This window comes from Lycium ferocissimum, chromosome 1 (genome assembly GCF_029784015.1).
Source record: "Lycium ferocissimum isolate CSIRO_LF1 chromosome 1, AGI_CSIRO_Lferr_CH_V1, whole genome shotgun sequence".
Classification (NCBI taxonomy): Eukaryota; Viridiplantae; Streptophyta; class Magnoliopsida; order Solanales; family Solanaceae; genus Lycium; species Lycium ferocissimum.
The window spans coordinates 6551972-6570823 of NC_081342.1; the positions used below are offsets into that span (position 1 = coordinate 6551972).

An 18852-nucleotide genomic window follows, 5' to 3' on the forward strand; every position below is an offset into this window, starting at 1 on the left:
AAAAAAAAACCCATGATACATGGTTGATTTTTTGATAACAAATTGGTTATCAACTTTTTGTATGTTTCAAATACAAAGCTAATTCAAACAAAAACAAAAATACATACGACTCCTATCCCATCTATTCTCGAATTGTTCGGATCAATAAAATACGTGCAAACAAAAACACAGTTATTAAGATGTTTAGCTGACAAACGTTGAACAAATACACCTTTTATCTGACACATACACATATCTGCTTTTGTAAACATACATATACCTGTTATTGATTTTAAAAATACACAAATGTGAGGAATTAGAAATACATGATACATAGTTTGATAATTGATAACAAATATGATTATTGAAAAGACATGATACAGTTGTATGTATGTGTTCCCATCCATTAATGAATTGTTCAGATCAATAAATACATGCAACCATACTTACAGATGGGGTAAAAAATAAATGAATCATTAACCGAATTTTGGCAACATGTAAAATACAAATTTTTATACAACAGAAAAATGTATATAAAAATCAAAAAATACTTGCTTGTTCATAGTTAATTGTTGTTCTCCGGTATTAGTCTCTACAACATTCTTCCCTTTGCTACTAGAAGCAACATCGGATGTTTTTCTCCTCTTTGTGGCGATGTCAGAAACATTTTTTCCTCCAAATTAACAGTTGAAGTATTTCTGATTCTGCGAGGATCATGGATTTTCTTAGATCTCCTTTCAGCAACCAATTTCTCAGCAGAAGCTGCATCAACATCATGTTGCTGAGAAATACCCAAATCAAAGAAGGAATCTAAATTTTGAAGAGTATGTGGGATACCTATTGCAACCCTACTAGATATGCTTTCATCCGCCATTAATTGATGTTTTTCACTACTCAAATTGGGAAACCTAAGCATTGAAAGTTAAAAATCTTGAAAAATGTCAAAAATATCGAATTAAATTGACTAAAATACACAAAATAATGAAAACTTACACAAATACACACACCCCAAATCTCGGCACAATAAATTGTAGTGGAATCGTGCTGATGGTAATGGATATATTACGAGGAGAAAAAAACGGCTAAAATTAATGGAAAGGGTGAGAGAAACGTAATGTATATTACGTGAGCTTGAAAATGGGAAGTTGGGATAGTGTTTACCGTTTTTTACGGTGTATTTGAGAACTATGAGTGCAAGTTACTGTTGTATCTATAATTGGTAATTTAGAAAATTAATTAGCTATTATTATTAATTTTAATAAAAGGTAGTTATTAACATTAAATAGGTAGTAAAAGTAGCTATAACAAGTAAATTTTCCTAATTAATATTCCATATATTTGCTTCCTTATCAATTTAAAAATTTCCCGATTATCTCTCCTATCTATTTCATCAAAATTACCGATTGGGCAAAGAACAATTCCCCACTTTCAGGATTATAAGGTGGAAAAAGCATTCCGGAATTAATCTTATCAATGATTAAGTTTCTTAGTATGTTTTTCGTTTATCTAGCTTATGGCTAGCTTTACTGGAAAGTTTTTTTTTTATTTTTTTTTATTTTTTTTATTTTTAATTTCCATTCGGTGTTTGGTACCGGCATTGAAGCCCGATTATATCCAGATTCGCGCCGTGTAGGGCCCCATTCATGGGGAAGCGCTCCCTACCAAGGTTTTTTAATATTTAGGGCTCGAACCCGAGATATCTAGTTAAGGGAAGAGCAAGCTCATCCACTGTACCACATCTTTTGATGGTGAAAAGGTTTTATCAATGATTAAGATTTAACAAGACCTTGCTAAGAGAGAAAAAATCGATCTCATCAATGATAATGAACAAGATAATATGTTGCTATGATTGTGGGATTGCAAGACATGTTGCTATGATTGTGGGATTGCAAGACCGACTTTTCGGTGAAGAACCTAAAGCTTGTGCTTTAGGCCCCCAATTTTTTTTAAGAGGGAATTTTTGTGGCCTTTTTTTACCAATAATAAGCTAAATAGGTTAATTTTTATGGAGAATAATGAGTACTTTTAAATAGAAAAGTAAATCTTTTATGGAATATATAAAAGGAAAAATAAATTTTAGATGTGTTACTATTTGAAGTGACAAGTAGAGCAAAAATTTTGGTAAATATGAATCCTTTTCCAACTTTTATATGTTAAAAATATGGTAAATAGGAATCACTCTTCCAAACCTTTTCGGTGTATTCGACCGATTACCCACTTTAGTAGTGCTAACTTGACTAAGTAACTCAAATTGTACTTCTACTAACTCGCCGAAAATTTCTAATTCTTGTATCTATTCAAACTTTACTTACTATGCTTCTGTTAACCACTTGCTAGTATCGTATTCTCTAATTCTTCTCACGACTAAAAGTGAAGCATAAGGTTATTTCTAACTTTTCCTCCTTATCGACTCATTAGGGTTGTATACTATCATCTCCGAACTATAGACATGGATCACACTTGCAAAATTTCATCCGTCTCAAACAAGGAATTGAAATAACTAACCCCAAACTCCCTATACACTTTTAAAATTATATCATACTATACATATCGGGGATAAATACTTAATCGCATAACCTAAGAGGGAATTGTCATATCTTTTATCTCATAGTAATATCTGCCTCTTGTAGTAACTTACTAACATCATCTCTCTAGGTCTGATCTGAATAAGCTTAAATAATTTAAAACTAACCCTAAAAAAAAAAATTCAATATCGTCTGCTCGTGGTTTTCTTATCGCATCAGTCCCTTCCTAGTCATGTGCATAGATCATATGGCAAAAATATATATATCCTAGAAAAGGTCGAGACTTTCTAGTATTACAGGTGGTTGGCTCTTAGGCTATTTCCTGCTCAAAACTATCATGGACAATTTATGCCTGCTGCGGTTAACTTCATAACATCCTACCTCGTGGGGTCTTAAATATGAACCATCACCCTTATACTATAGCTCCATGGTCAAAGAGCCAAATAAACTTACTCTATAGGGTATATAACCTACGTGTGCGACCATACCGAAAGTTGTCTTTCAAATGGTACTAACACCTGATAAACACACCATGCACTATTTGGCAACTCTTGGGTCTCGAATTTCCTTCTTGCCGCTTACACATTTGATACGTTCAGAATTCGATGGAAAAAGAATGTTACTTATTGCTCTAAGCTTCATGGCACGAGTAAGAATAATTCAGGATGACTCTATCTGAAAGCCACACATCGATAATGATTAGATTTACATCTTCCTCATCTATTGAGATGAGGCGTATTCGGTAAAACGGGAAACAACACACGAGTCCGAGTGATTTCTGAGAACATAGCTCTATTGCATGATCTAGAGTTGAAAGAAGTGAGACAATCTTAAATGTCTTGGTGGTCAACTATTTATATGTGTGGCGCGCACACACATATAAAAGTGACTTCACTGGACACGGTTTCATAGACTCCCTAAGACACTTGAACCTAGGTTCTGACTGGAAAACATACTTACTGGGACAAGGCCCCCAGCATACCTTAGATGCATAACTAATCATAAAACAAAAGTTGACTAAACCCCGAATGAGATGGGGCTCACCAATAAGCTGATACGAATGCTGTCCTACTGAGCAGATGTGTCGTCCTGTATATCAGTACCTGCATCGTGAAATGCAGGCCCCCGGGGCAATAGAAAGGGGACGTCAACACTTTAAATGTACTGGTATGTAAAGCAACTGAATGAAATAACATGGGACATGAAATAATAATGATAGGAACTGAAACCTGGTCATGAACATGAATATATATATATATATATAACATGGTAAAAATATCATAAGTAGGGAGAGCAATAACTTATAACCGATCCATGGTCTGGTACTTGCGTTCCGCCAGCAGAACACTCAGTCCTTGCTAGGGAACATGAGATTTAATAAAATATGAAAGGATCCAGTCATTATGAGAGATCGTCCGGGACATGGGTGGAGCAATCCTCATCCTACGGTGACTACGTAGTTTCAGGCTATCTGAAGCCTTCCTCGATAATTAAAGCAACTCCCAAAATCATGAACATGTAAAATAAGTGGCACTTGCTGCCCATGGTTTTCATGAATATAACTTGCTTGTACATGGATATCATAAATTATAGCTTGCTTGCATGAACTTGTAAAACATGTATAGTATTTTCTTGAAAATAGCATAATATATCATAAACTAGCATGCATGAACCCATGGAATGAGATATAAGGATTTTTCATAGATTACGGACAGATTCTTAATAATCATAAAGAAATATTAAGAACTCAATGATGGAATTATAGCAATTCATAAATAATATAATTATGGACATGGACCTAGGGTTATCATGAGCATGGTATAGAAATCCTAGTTTTCTTAAAGAATCATAATTTATGATTATGAGACGTGGGGAAGAACAATGATGTTTTCACACATAGATAGTAACTCTACATATCTTAGTCGCTCCAAAACTTGAATTAAAGACTTGAGCTTTGAAGAAGATTTCTAAAATCTTGAATTCTTGAACCTTGAGATGAGTTTTCTTGAAAACACTAGGTTAAGAATGATGATTTCTTGTTTAGATTACAAGGAAATGTATTAGAATTAACTTGGAATAATTAGAGTAGGCTTACCTTGGTATTCTTAATGATGGAAGAGGGTAGGAGGTCGTTCTAGGGCTTGAAGGAATGAAAAATAATGATTTGAACTGATATGGACGAATATATACTGTTCTGGAAAATTGAATTTTACGCCCAGTTAAATACTGGCCGTATTTTGAAATACGGTCCGTATTCCGTATGGACTGCACTGCGTCTCTTCAGTAAAATGGTCATAACTCTTTGTACAGATGTCCGTTTGACCCCCATAGTATACCGTTGGAAAGGTATTTCAAAGCTCTACAACTTTTATCAAGGAAGTTTTCCCAAATTCCAAATACTTTTTGAAATACGGGTCATATTTTGAAATACGGTCCGTATTTAACAATGTAACATCCAAATGCCAAATTCCAGAATGTTCAGAAATCTTTGGTACCAGTTTATGACTTGAAATACGGGCCGTATCTTTGAAATATAGTCCTTGTTCATGGGCGTAAACCACCATCTTACAGCTGAAGAGGAAATTTTCAATTCCCACATTCTTTATCGGGTTTTCTAAGTCTAGGATCATGATCAAAGCTTAGGTTAAAGGTACAGGGTGTTACAATGGACCATAATATACGGGCTCTATATGAAAAGGAGACTCTACAGCTAGTAGCTATCACTCCTTAATTTCTTGCGGGTACGGGGTGTTACAATGGACCATAATATACGGGCTCTGAGATGGGAGACTCTACAGCTAGTAGCTATCACTCCTTAATTTCTTGCGGTTACCCTCGTCAATTGTCATCAATATAACACCTTATCCTCAAGACCTCAAAATCAATGTGTCAATCAACTTCAAAACTTCAACAACACCAAAAAGATTTTGTGAATGTACTATAGCTCCATATGTTCTTTACAATGGGAAATTGAATTAATTGCTTAATTAAGTCGATCGAGTATTTTTTTTTTCTTTTTAACAAATTGCTATCAAATGTTTCATTCAGTTCATGAAAAGTAGGGAAGTGAAAGTTACTGACTGCTCACTTCTATCCTTTTCTAATCTTGCATTGTTATTGCAGTTGTAACTTTGAAGCCTGATTTATAAAATGAAGGTAGCAGTAGTGGGGGCAGGGATAACTGGACTGGTTTGTGCATATGAACTGGCAAAAGCTGGTGTCAAAGTTGTGGTATATGAGAAGGAACATTATCTTGGTGGCCATGCTAATACTGTCACCGTCGATGGCGTGGATCTTGACCTTGGATTTATGGTCTTCAATCGGGTAAGTGCGGTCAGAGGGTGTTCGAGTAAGTTTATAAGTACTTTTTGATTTGATATTATGCGTTTGATAAACACTAAAGTGCTCATAAATTAGTGCATACGCGTAATAAGCAGGGTCGGAGTCTTGTGGTAGTTACAAGTTCGGCAGAATTAATCTAATAACTTTGGGTCAAACTTCGAATTTGTGTTAAGAAAATCATTATATCCAAATAATTTATTCAGAGGCCAGCAAATAAAGAATTATAGTTGAAAACCCATAAACTAGATAATTAGCTAGCTCCTAGATAAAAATAGGTAATTTGATTAAACTATCCCTAATTAAATAAGTATTGAAATTTGATCACATAATATTTAATAGGGATAAATCTGAAAAAATAAGGTTAATTCTTTCTTGATTTGATAAGTGAACACTCTTTTTTATCCGGAGGGAGTAGTTTAGTGACTATAAAATTTCCCACTTGTGGGATCACACTGGGTGGTTGTTGTTGTTGTTATCCGACTACAATATGTTGGTAAAAGATTATCCGAATGAATGGCTATATCGTCATAAAAATCGTCCTTGCAAGGTAATTTAATATCTACGAAGATGGTTCTGTGAATTTTCTGACTGAAAAAGGCAATAACACCAAGATTTTCCGTGAGTTGATACTTAAGGTTTTGATGGTAAAGATCTAATCTTGGGAGAAAACCAGATTTGGGCTATCAGCTTTGTGTGTAAAAACTTGAGGTGTTTACGTTAAATCAATAAATGCATACCATGTGTTTGAATACAGAGACTTTTACTTAAACGCGGTAAATTAACATGTATTACTTCATTAAATACTTAACCCTGATGTAAACACTCGCGCTACTAGAAATGATAGTTTTATCCACCGATATTCAGTGGGAATTTATGCTATAAAACATAATTTATAGCACCGACATTCATTCGTACCGAACTATCTCACTGAGAAAATGCATGGTGGGAAATAGATTCCCATTGAAATGTTGGGAAACTTTCTAATTTTTCCGTGTGAAAACACTGCTATTTAGGTTTTTCCCACCTACATTAAGCAGAAAATAGCCACTGAATATTTTTTAATGGGAAAATAGTAATTTTTTACTAGTGTGGTAAGTATTTACCCCTTGGAAGCGTGGCACGGGAGATTGAGGAGATTTTTGTAGTACTCGAGATTCCTTGAACTTGGTATTTATTTGGTAGATATTTGGATTGTTTTTTGTCTTAATTATCTTTCAATATTTAGTTATTTAATTAATAGTTCCTTGACCAATCTGTGCCGTACGTGGTGATAGCTATTCACGTGGCATTTTTAAGATAAAACTAGATGGCCTATGCCCGTACTGCGCACGGGCTCAACACTTTAGATTATAGTGTATCTATGTATATATAGTTGTGTTTGGATAGTGATAATATACATATATATACACGAAGTATGGGTTTTGTGCTCCGTATCTAAAACTTTATTATATTCGTATTTGCTACGAAAATTTATTAATAATTTTTAAAAGAGAAGACTTGTTTAAAAGAAAACTATTTTCCTCTCTTTGAGATAAAATAATAGCAATATTTTAGCATCAGTTGATACTTTCAATTTTAATTCGTAATAGCAATATTTTAGCATCAGTTGATACTTTCAATTTTAATTCGATTAATTTAAAGGTGTAAAATACTTATTACTTTTTTTATCAAACCTTGATTTGGATAATTCTAATTCAAATTATTAAATTAATTTTACATGTTTAAAACAAAACAAAGTAGAAATTGATTTTCTATTTAAACGAAGAAATGCTATCTTTTAATTTTTGGTAAATATTCTCGTTTAGTTCATTTTACTTGTCATGTTGTCTTTTGCATGGATTTTTAAGGAAACGTGAATTAGAATTATAATTTGACTAATTTACCTTATTCATTATTTGATCTCCATTTGATATTAATCTCTTTTCACATTTATTAGAGTAAGAATAAAAATGAAAAAGTAATTAAATTCTATCTTATTTTAAAATATAAATATTTTAAGTATATTTATTTTAGTAATCATAACAAATAAATTATATGGCGGAATAGCAAATACAGCAATTAAATATCTAGATTAGATCTCAGGCTAATATAAGAAAAGAAAGGAAATTGTATGTATTTGCCTACTAAACCTTTTGAAGAAAAAATAATATGGGGTTCATGTTTTTGCTTGTGCAATAATTTCATTTGCTTTCACTAATGGGTTAATACGCATGAAGCAATGAATTCACTATTATTAACTTGATGGGGATACTTTAGGAATTACATGAATATTGTTTGATTTTTTAATATATGGGGTTCACGTTTTTTTTTTTTTTTGACAATGCTTGTTTTTTTAATATGGGGTCCACTTTTTTTTTCATGAGTTTGGAGAGGGTGGGTCCACCTTTTTTTTATGAGTTTGGAGAGGGTGGGGTCCACTTTTTCCCCCTTTTTTTTTAACTATATAGAAGCATTTTTTTTTTAAGAGTGACTGACGACGAAGCATGGGTAAACCGATGCTTCTATATAGTAGAAAAATAGAAATATAATAAAGTATTTCTATCTACTTTTTAAAAGAGTTGGTAATATAAAATATAAAAATATCATTTTTTTTGCCCTTAAATAAAAAAGTGGGTGGGACCACAAAGGATTTTTTTGCCCTTAAATAAAAAAGTGGGACCAAAGGACGGACGACGATCTTGCTTATAAACCGGCTCTTCTATATAGTAGTAAAGTAATATATATATTGTTCAAAACACGATTAATATAACATTGTAGTTTGTGCTCCTTATCCAAAACTTTGTTATATTAGTGTGTGCTACGAATACAAAGTTGGCAAAAATTTATTAATAGACTTATTTAAAAGGAAACCATTTTTCTCTCTTTGAGATAAAACAATAGCAATATTTAAGTATCTGTTGATACTTTGAATTTTAATTCGATTAATTTAAAGGTGTAAAATATTCTATTGTTAATGTATGTAGATTGTGCCTAAACAATACCTATTATTTTTTTATCAAATTTTGATTTGGATAATTCTAATTCAAATTATTATATTAATTTTACGTGTTTAAAATGAAACAAAGTAGAAATTTGATTTTCTATTTAAATGAAAAACTACCATTTTTTAACTTTTGGTAAATATTTTTGGTTTAACTCATTTTACTTGTCATGTTTTCTTTTGCACGGTTTTTTAAGGAAACGTCAATTAGAATTATAATTTCACTAATTTACCTTATTAATTATTTGACATCCATTTAATATTATTTTTTCTTTTATGACATTAATCTCTTTTCACATTTATTAGAGTAAGGAAAAAATAAAAAAGTAATTAAATTCTATCTTATTTTAATATATAAGTATTTTAAGTATGTTGCTGTACAATAATTTCATTTGCTCCCACTAATGAATTGATACGCATGTGACAATGAATCTATCATGATTGATTTAATGAGATATTTTGGAAATTACATAAATATTGTTTGATTTTTTAATATGGGATGCACTTTTTTTTTTTTTTTACATTGTTTGTTTTTTTAATATGAGATTCGTTTTTTTTTTACTGCTTGATTTTGTTAATATGGGGTCCACTTTTTTTTTTCTGTGAGTTTGGAGATGGTGGGTTCCACTTTTTTTTTCTTCTTCTTCTTCTTTTTTTAATATTGGTTGGTATTTAGTTGGGGCCCACACTTTTTGTTTAAATATTGGTTGATGCTTAGTTGGGGCCCATACTTTTTTTTTTTTTTAATAGTGGAAAACGGACGACGAAGCATGGGTGCAAACCCATGCTTCTATATATTAACTAGACGGCCTATGCCCGTGCTGCGCACGGGCCCAACACTTTAGATTATAGTGCATCTATGTGTATGTAGTTGTGTTTGGATAGTGATTATATATATATATATATATATATATATATTATGTTCAAAACACGATTAATATAACATTGTAGTTTGTGCTCCGTATCTAAAACTTTATTATATTAATGTTTGCTACGAATACAAAATCGGCAAATTTATTAATATTTTTAAAAGAAAGACTTGTTTAAAAAAGAAACTATTTTCCTCTCTTTTGAGATAAAACAATAGCGAATATTTAAGCATCGGTTGATACTTTCAATTTTAATTCGATTAATTTAAAGGTGTAAAATACTTATTATTTTTTATCAAATTTTGATTTGGATAATTCTAATTCAAATTATTAAATTAATTTTACATGTTTAAAACGAAACAAAGTCGAAATTGATTTTCTATTTAAACGAAGAAATACTATTTTTTAATTTTTGGTAAATATTCTCGGTTTAACTTATTACTTGTCATGTTGTCTTTTGCATGATTTTTTAAGAAAACTTCCATTAGAATTATAATTTGACATTTACCTTATTCATTATTTGATCTTCATTTGATATATTTTTTTTACGACATTAATCTCTTTTCACATTTATTAGAGTAAGAATAAAAATAAAAAAGTAATTAAATTCTAGCTTATTTTAAAATATAAATATTTTAAGTATATTTATTTTAGTAAACATAACAAATAAATGACATAGCGGAATAGCAAAAAAAAAAAAAAAAGAAAGAAAATTATATGGTTTGACTAGAAAATTATATGGTTTGACTACTTAATCTTTTGAAGAAAAGCAATTTCATTTCTCCCACTAATGGATTGATACGCGCGTGTAGATGAATCCATCATTATTGACTTAATGAGATACTTTGGAAATTATATAAATATTGTTTGATTTTTTAATATGGGGTGCACTTTTTTTTTTTTGGACATTATTAATTTGCACTATTTTTATGCATATATATATATATATATATATATATATATATATATATATATATATATATATGTTCAAAACACGATTAATATAACATTGTAGTTTGTACACCGTATCTAAAACTTTATTATATTAGTGTTTGCTACGAATACAAAGTCTGCACTCTTTTTTTAACATTATATTTTTTTTAATATGGGGTTCATTTTTATTTTTTTTTATATTACTTGATTTTGTTAATATGGGGTCCACTTTTTTTTTTCCCATGAGTTCGGAGATGGTGAGTTTCACTTTTTTTTCTTCCTTTTTATTGCTTTTTTTTTTTTGTATTGCTCGGTGTTATTTAGTATGGGGCCCACACCCTTTTTTGTAAAAGGACAACGGACGACGAAGCATGGGTCTAAACCCATGCTTTATATGGTTTCTTCTTTTTTTTATTTTTTTATTTTTTATATGCTTGGTGTTGTTTAAGACGGGCCACCCTTTTCGACATTATTAGTTTGCACTATTTTATATATATATATATATATATATATATATAATATATATTAATATAACATAAGTAGTTCATCCGTATCTAAAACTTTATATATATTAGTGTTTCTATGAATACAAAGTTTACCCCTTTTTTTTGTTACATTGTTTGTTTTTTTAATATGGGATTCACTTTTTTTTTTTTATATTGCTTGATTTTGTTAATACGGGATCCACTTTTTTTTTCCGTGAGTTTGGAGATGGTTGGTTCTACTTTTTTTACTTCTTTTTTTATTTTTTTTATTTTAATATTAGTTGGTGTTAATACGGGGACCACACTTTTTTTTTTTTTTAATGCTTACGGACGACGAAGCATGGGCTTTAACCCATGTTTCTATATTGACTTAATGAGATTTACTCCCACTAATGGATTGATACGCACGTGGCAATGAATCCATCATTATTGACTTAATGAGATACTTTGAAAATTATATGAATATTATTTGATTTTTTAATATGCGGTGCACTTTTTTTTTGGACATTATTAATTAGAAAAAGGGCCAAAATTACTCCCTAACTAAAAAATAGTTCATGTACATTCCGCCGCTATACTTTTAGGGCTAATTATACTTGATTATCTTGTGGGTCAATTATCATACCCTTCGGGACGTAATCGCAGCCACGTGGCATTTAGGACCATTCAAAATTATTTTACCTCAAATAATTTTTTACTCACTAAAATAACTCAATCGAATTAATTTTTTTTTCAAGAAAATAATACGAATTATTTTTATATTTTTTTTTTGGAAAAATTATCCGTATTATTTCTTTGAAAAAAAAATTCGGTCGGATTGAGTTATTTTAGTGAGTAAAAAATTATTTGAGGTAAAATAATTTTGAAGGGCTAGATGATTTTCACGTGGCAACAATTAGGGACATGAAGGGGTATAATTATTACCCCATAGTATAACCGTAAGGGTATAATTGGCCCTAAAGTATAACGAAGGATTTGAATGAACTATTTTTAAAGTTCAAGGGTAATTTTGGCCCTTTTCCGTTATTATTTGCATTTTTATATATATATATATATATATGTATATATATATATATATATATATATATATATATATATACTATGTTCAAAACACGATTAATATAACATTGTAGTTTGTCTCGTATATAAAACTTTATTATATTAAATGTTTGCTACGAATACAAAGTCTGCACTTTTTTTTAACATTATATTTTTTTTAATATGGGGTTCACTTTTTTTTTTTTTTGATATTACTTGATTTTGTTAATATGGGGTCCACTTTTTTTTTTCCCCATGAGTTCGGAGATGGTGAGTTCCACTTTTTTTTCTTCCTTTTTTTTTTGTTTTTTTTGTGTATTGCTCGGTGTTATTTAGTATGGGGCCCACACCCTTTTTTTTTTTAAAGGACAACGGACGACGAAGCATGGGTCTAAACCCATGCTTTATATGGTTTTTTTTTTTTTTTTTATATTGCTTGGTGTTATTTAGTATGGGGCCTACCCTTTTGGAAATTATTAGTTTGCACTATATAATATATATATATATATATATATATATATATATATATATATATATATATATATATATATATTCAAAACACGATTAATATAACATTGTAGTTTGTGTTCCGTATCTAAAACTTTATTATATTAGTGTTTGCTATGAATACAAAGTTTACACTTTTTTTTATATTGTTTATTTTTTTAATATGGGATTCACTTTTTTTTTTATATTGTTTGATTTTGTTAATACGGGATCCAATTTTTTTGTTCCATGAGTTTGGAGATGGTTGGTTTCACTTTTTTTACTTCTTTTTTTTTTTTTTTTAATATTGGTTGGTGTTTTTTTTTTTTTTTTAATATTGGTTGGTGTTAATATGGGGACCACACTTTTTTTTTTGTTTTTTTTTTTTAAATGCTTACGGACGACGAAGCATGGGCTTTAACCCATGCTTCTATATAGTAGAAATAGTTTAAATATGTTTCATTATTTTTCTTAAAGTTCATTCATTTTTTGGATCATCTTTTTCGGCTCCACATTAGTAAAAAGCATGGCTCCATTAATGGAGTTAAAAAATTTATTTGGCTAAAAATTAATGAATTTTCAGCAAAGTTAAAATAAAATCAAGTGAAAAAAAGAAGAAGAATTTCCAGCAAAGTTTATTTTACAAATTTGGCCTGAAAAGAATGCACGATTGAAATAAATAGTTATTTCATTTAAAAGATAAACAAAAAGAAATGCACCGATGAATTTTATTATTTTGAATAAAGGAGCTCTAGCCAAAAAAAAGAAAAAATCATAATTGACCTGGAAAGAAAGTACAGAGTTGGAATAAATAGACATTCCACCTAAAGTAGTTTTAGAAAATGAAAAAAAAAAAAAAAAAAAAAAAAAGCACAGTCGGAGCTTCAATATTTTGACTAAAAAAAATTATTTGGCTAAAATAATGGAGCTTCACCCAAGTTTATTTTATAAATTTTACCCCAAAAAAAAAAAAAAAGAAGGGAAGAAACACAGTTGAAATAAATTGGCAAGAAGAAATATACAATTGAAAAAATAAACCATCGGATATGATTATGTGGCAATTAAAGGTTAAAAAAACACCCCACTGGGAAAAAGCTAATTTTTCGTCACTACCACACGCCTAAAAAAAAGTGTATCCATCATCTTTATAACATCAACTTTCAGGGACATTAAGCTTATCAAATTGTCAGGTCCGCAAGGGGGAGGGGTCATTAGGACTAACAATAGTTCATGTGCGCATTAAGTAAACGATGTCAAGTTTAGGGGCTTTGAGGTATTATCTCTAGGAAAATTTTCAAAAATACATATAACGCGTTGCTATCTACAGTGACAAACTTTTTCTGCAATTTCCAGTTGCAATTCTTGTTCAAAACCAATTCAAATCTCCATCTAATAACTTCAAATTTTGTAAACATATACTATTTTCAACAAGTCTAAACGACACTAGTTCACTCCAAAATTTCTCACAAAAATTATATTCAAAACTCAAATCCACTTTTTCAATAGAGGTAGTTATCTTTTTACTGTATGATTTTACAACCCAATTCTTATAAAATCAGTATTCTAACCATAATTTGAGTTCCAAGCACAATAAAAATCGAATTCGTTGGCCAACAATGAAGACGCGACAGTGTTGAATAAGAGAAATTGGGAAAGTGACCTAACTTTCAAATTATTCACAATATAAAAATCAATTGGGTAAAGGCTAAAAACATGAAGCTTTTGATTATAAGCTTAGACCCAGTGATTGAGAGCATTAAAAATTCCTAATTTTGTCTCAGCCCTTTTTGCTTATAAAACTGGTTGACTAATCAGTAAATAACCCGTTAAAACCACCATAGTGAAAGTGTCCAACGTTATCAACTGTAACAGCGCCAACGCAGTTGTATTATGCTCGATTGCCCATGCAACAGATAAACATACATTGCAAATAAACTTTTCACAAATTTCGCTTGGGAATGAGAGAAAAAAAGTTAATGCAATAAAGGGGGGTCTATGAATTAACTGTCGAGACGTCTTTTGGATTAAATCCCAATGTAATAAAGTCGTGTCACGCCCAAAAGTTGGACCAAGAAATACCTTGGCAGTTGGGCGTTATGGTTTGATGCATATTAACGTGTCAAAGAAAAAGCTAAAAAGGTAATATGATCAACGTTAAACTCTATTTTCATGTATTGTTAGTAGAATACTAAACAGACAGTCGTACTTCACTTTCTGCATTATTTCTTAAGGCAAATCCCATCATTTTGAGTCTTTATGGGTAAAATCATTGGTGTTTCAATGCTGAAATGGTGTGTATGTAACAGGTAACTTATCCAAACATGATGGAATTTTTTGACTTCCTTGGAGTTGACATGGAGATCTCTGATCTGTCATTCTCAGTGAGCTTAGACCAAGACTGTGGTTGCGAATGGGGTACCCGTAATGGACTCTCTGGTCTCTTTGCACAGAAAAAGAATGTCTTGAATCCGTACTTTTGGCAAATGATCAGAGATATTAACAGGTTCAAGCAAGATGTCATAAGGTACCATAACTTATCTCTCTTTACATATGTATTTTATCTACTTGTATTATTTGTGATTTGTTGATTTACTTCTTATCACAGAGTATTCAATTTCATTTCATGTTGATTTTTTATTGTTTGCAATTACCGTGAAGCACTGGACAACAGTCCTGAAGTTGATCGCAATGAAACAGTAGGGCAATTTATTGAGTCACATGGCTATTCGGAGTTATTTCAGAAGGCTTATCTGGTGACACTGCTGTTTGTCGTTTATATTGATTTTGATACTTGTATTTGCCTTTTGTTCAAGCAATACACACTATGTTCCACAGGGTCCAATATGTGCTTCAATCTGGAGCTGCCCCTTAGCAGGAGTATTGGACTTTTCTGCTAATTACATTCTTTCATTCTGCCACGATCACAATCTTCTGCAGGTTTTTTTCTCTCCTTAGCATACTTCGTGTGTAGATTATAGCCAATTGTTGTCTCTTATCTGCTGTTCAATTAACGTACTTCTTTTGTAGATTATAGCCTATTGAGAATGTGTTGCATGCAATATTTTGAATTACCCATATCAATTTATCTTGTGCCTAAGGGTGCTTTTGTTTCTTTCTTTACAGCTATTTGGTCTTCCTCAATTGCTCACTGTAAGATGGCAATCACATACATATGTAAACAAGGTGATTTTTTTTTTTTTCAATAGATACCACAACATTTTTACAATTTCCCTGAGGAAAACTTCAGGCTACCAATTTTCACTTTCAAACCCTTGGTGCATATCCATTAGATTTGGTGGGGGAATCTCTCAATTAGCATTTTAAGGAGGAACTTGAGAAGAGAGGCTGCCAAGTAAGAACTGGCTGTGAAGTAAAATCTTGTGTCGACAAATGAAGGTCTAGTTTGGTTTTATTTATGAACATCTTGCATAGTTAGCTATTTTTTCAAGTTGTTATTTATGGCTTCTTCCAATTAGCTGTATTGTGCTACCATCACAGAGCTACGAACAACTCGTGATTCCAACAGATTAAATATTTTTATACTTTTATGTAAGAGAAAATCCCTTGCAGGTTGTACCATAGCTTGCAATGATGGTGCCAAAGAAGTATTTGATGGATGCATAATGGCTACACATTCTCCAGATACCTTGAAAATGTTAGGAAAAGGGGCAACATATGATGAAACAAGAATACTGGGTGCTTTCCAGTATGTCGATAGGTACTTTCGTCTCCTTTATTTGAATACCTTGGCTTTCTTTTCTCTTTAATTTTGACTTTATCTTTTTTTGGAATTTCATCCATAGACTAACATCACTAATGTGGTTTATCCTGCTCTAAGAAAAGATAATAAATGTATAGCCGTGTTAGTATTTATATATTCTGTTACCAAAGGAGCTCTATTTTGTGCTTTAGTGAAGTTAAGTTAAAATGCATGTTCTAATGGTGGCTGGTTTTAGTCAAAAAGCTACAGCCTGCCAGATGTTGAGCTAATATGAAAATGGTACTGGAGGCCAAGATTAATACAGTTAGTAATTCTGCCATCCGCTTCTAAGATTCTACCCACAACCACGAGCACTACTTAAAAAGGCAGAATATCATGTTGAAAGAAGTGAGTTGGTGGATTGGACCATAGTCTTAATAAGATTTATGATGTAATATGCAAAATCATTTTCTTTTCCTCTACGACAGTGATATTTTCCTTCATCGTGACAAAGCATTCCTTCCTCGCAAGCCAGCAGCATGGAGTGCTTGTAACTTTCTTGGAAACATGAATAGTAGAGGATGTGCGACATATTGGCTCAATATAATCGAGGTTTGTTATGCAATACAATGATTTAGGTCGACCTTCTATAGAAAGCAGAAGATAATACTCTCTTAATTTATGAGTTGTCTAAACTTACAGAATCTAGGTGACTCAGAGCTGCCTTATCTCGTAACCCTCGACCCTCCTCAGTCACCAGAGCATACGTTGCTTAAGTGGAAAACAAGCCACCCAGTCCCTTCAATTGCTGCATCAAAAGCTTCATGTGAGCAACACCAAATCCAAGGGAAGAGAGGAATATGGTTTTGTGGAGCAAATCAAGGTATCAATCTCTTTCCAAGATAGATGTTCCTTCATAAACTTCAATTGAAACATGAAGCATTGCATCACTCACTATTGTCATTTAAATTATTTGCAGATATCCACTGTATGAAACAAAAAGTTTCTTTCTCTGGAGTTAAAGTTTCTTTCTCTGGATTTTTAATTAATTCTCACTGTTAGTCCTGGGAAATTGCAGCTAAGAAGTTTGAATAATTTTTAAGAGAATATTCTGACTTATTACGGATAAAGTGACCCCGTTTCTATTTTGATGAAATAGCCTTGGACCATTGTTATTGAGGGGACTAAACTAGCCGCCAAGCTGTCTATGCAAAAGAGATCTTCATTCACTTTTTCTATTTTCTTCCCATTTCAACTTGACGCCAGCAACTGAGCACAACTACCAAGTGTCTTGGTTTACTCACTGCCTTTTTTTTCCGCATAAGGTTAAAGGAAAGCTACTGGTAACACTTGTAGCTTGAGTTGTTCTGTTTTAGTCGTTGCTTTCCTTTAGAGCAGAGACTTTATTTTTGCGCTTTTTATTTCACTGCTTATTGATGTATATTTGTTTCAATACTTTCAGGCTATGGCTTCCATGAGAATGTACTAAAGGTACTACTACTTCTGCTAATAAAAACTCTTAACTGATTTTTAACTTGAAGCAGTCCTTACTCTTTAAACAATTTGGAGTATTTCCTGCTTTTGTTGTCCCTTTGGTCTCATGTGGATGATTGACAACCTTTGCTTCTCCTCAGGCGGGTTTAGTTGCTGCAGATGGCATGCTTAGAAGGAATTGTAGTACTCTAGAGAACCCCAAGCACATGGTACTGACCTGGCCTGAAACTGGAGCATGCCTCCTCGTTACTCGATTTTTCAAAAGTTTCATTCAAACAGGATGCATAATGTGAGTGATGATAGTTTCACCTTGTATTACTTTAATCCCAAAATAGAAGCAGATACATGTCTGACAATTTGTTTATTCCATTGATCCTATTTCTTATTTGATCGCATTTGTGATCTTGCTGTTTTAATGGTAGCAAGATGCAGAACGACTATTTTATTGAGAAAATACAAGATGCAGAACGACTATTTTCTTGAGAAAATACACTTCTTTTATTGCAATCTCTTCGGCTTAAAGCTCATATAATAGTCGAAAGTCAAGCTGTAAAACAGATCACGTGTGAGTCGCGATTTATTTTATTACTCGGAGATTTTTGAGTTTCTTTTCTGATAATTAACAATATCTGGATAATAATTTTGCATGTTACGATATACAACTTGTTGGAAGAAGGAGGTACAATTTTCACCTTTCAAGGAACAGAGAGGAAATGCTCTCTCAAAGTTTCTCTTAGAGTTCATAGTATGCAGTTTTACTGGAAGGAAAATTGAAATTTTCTTTTGCCCCTACAAGTGATCAAAAAATAAACCACAAAATAAATAAAATAAAGTTTCCCGATCTAGACAAATTCTGAGACATAGATGGTCTCTTGCAGGTTGCAACTCAAGCTGACATAGGCCTTGCTGATGCTTTTATTCATGGGGATTTCTCTTTTGTTGATAAAAACGAAGGTCTTCTTAATCTTATCATGGTGAGGAAATGACTAGATATCTTTGTGAATTAAATAGCTTTGGTTGG

General features: G+C 31.7%; 1 protein-coding gene and 1 long non-coding RNA gene across 7 annotated transcripts in view; one reads left to right on the forward strand and one right to left on the reverse strand.

Annotated features, from left to right (window-relative positions):
• The window catches only part of LOC132036924 (uncharacterized), an 82823-nt gene extending 67443 nt beyond the window's left edge, over positions 1–15380 (reverse strand). The window contains exon 1 of the long non-coding RNA XR_009409718.1: positions 15304–15380. This is a non-coding gene — a long non-coding RNA (uncharacterized LOC132036924). The remainder of the gene's footprint in view (positions 1–15303) is intronic.
• Positions 1–18852, forward strand: part of LOC132036253 (uncharacterized) — a 131623-nt gene that overhangs the window by 66743 nt on the left and 46028 nt on the right. The window contains exons 1-13 of one of the 6 annotated variants that reach the window (XM_059427066.1): positions 5625–5828; positions 14944–15162; positions 15286–15390; positions 15473–15574; positions 15761–15820; positions 15954–16019; positions 16192–16355; positions 16826–16949; positions 17040–17220; positions 17800–17828; positions 17972–18118; positions 18492–18594; positions 18708–18805. The exons of 1 other annotated variant lie outside the window; for it this stretch is intronic. In XM_059427066.1, the coding sequence (XP_059283049.1) occupies positions 5655–5828; positions 14944–15162; positions 15286–15390; positions 15473–15574; positions 15761–15820; positions 15954–16019; positions 16192–16355; positions 16826–16949; positions 17040–17220; positions 17800–17828; positions 17972–18118; positions 18492–18594; positions 18708–18805 (1572 nt within the window). In that variant the 5' untranslated portion in view covers positions 5625–5654. Of the gene's footprint in view, positions 1–5624; positions 5829–14943; positions 15163–15285; positions 15391–15472; positions 15575–15760; positions 15821–15953; positions 16020–16191; positions 16356–16825; positions 16950–17039; positions 17221–17799; positions 17829–17971; positions 18119–18491; positions 18595–18707; positions 18806–18852 lie in introns of those variants that run through there. 4 more of the 6 variants (XM_059426861.1, XM_059426999.1, XM_059426927.1 and 1 more) reach the window with 4 other exon arrangements.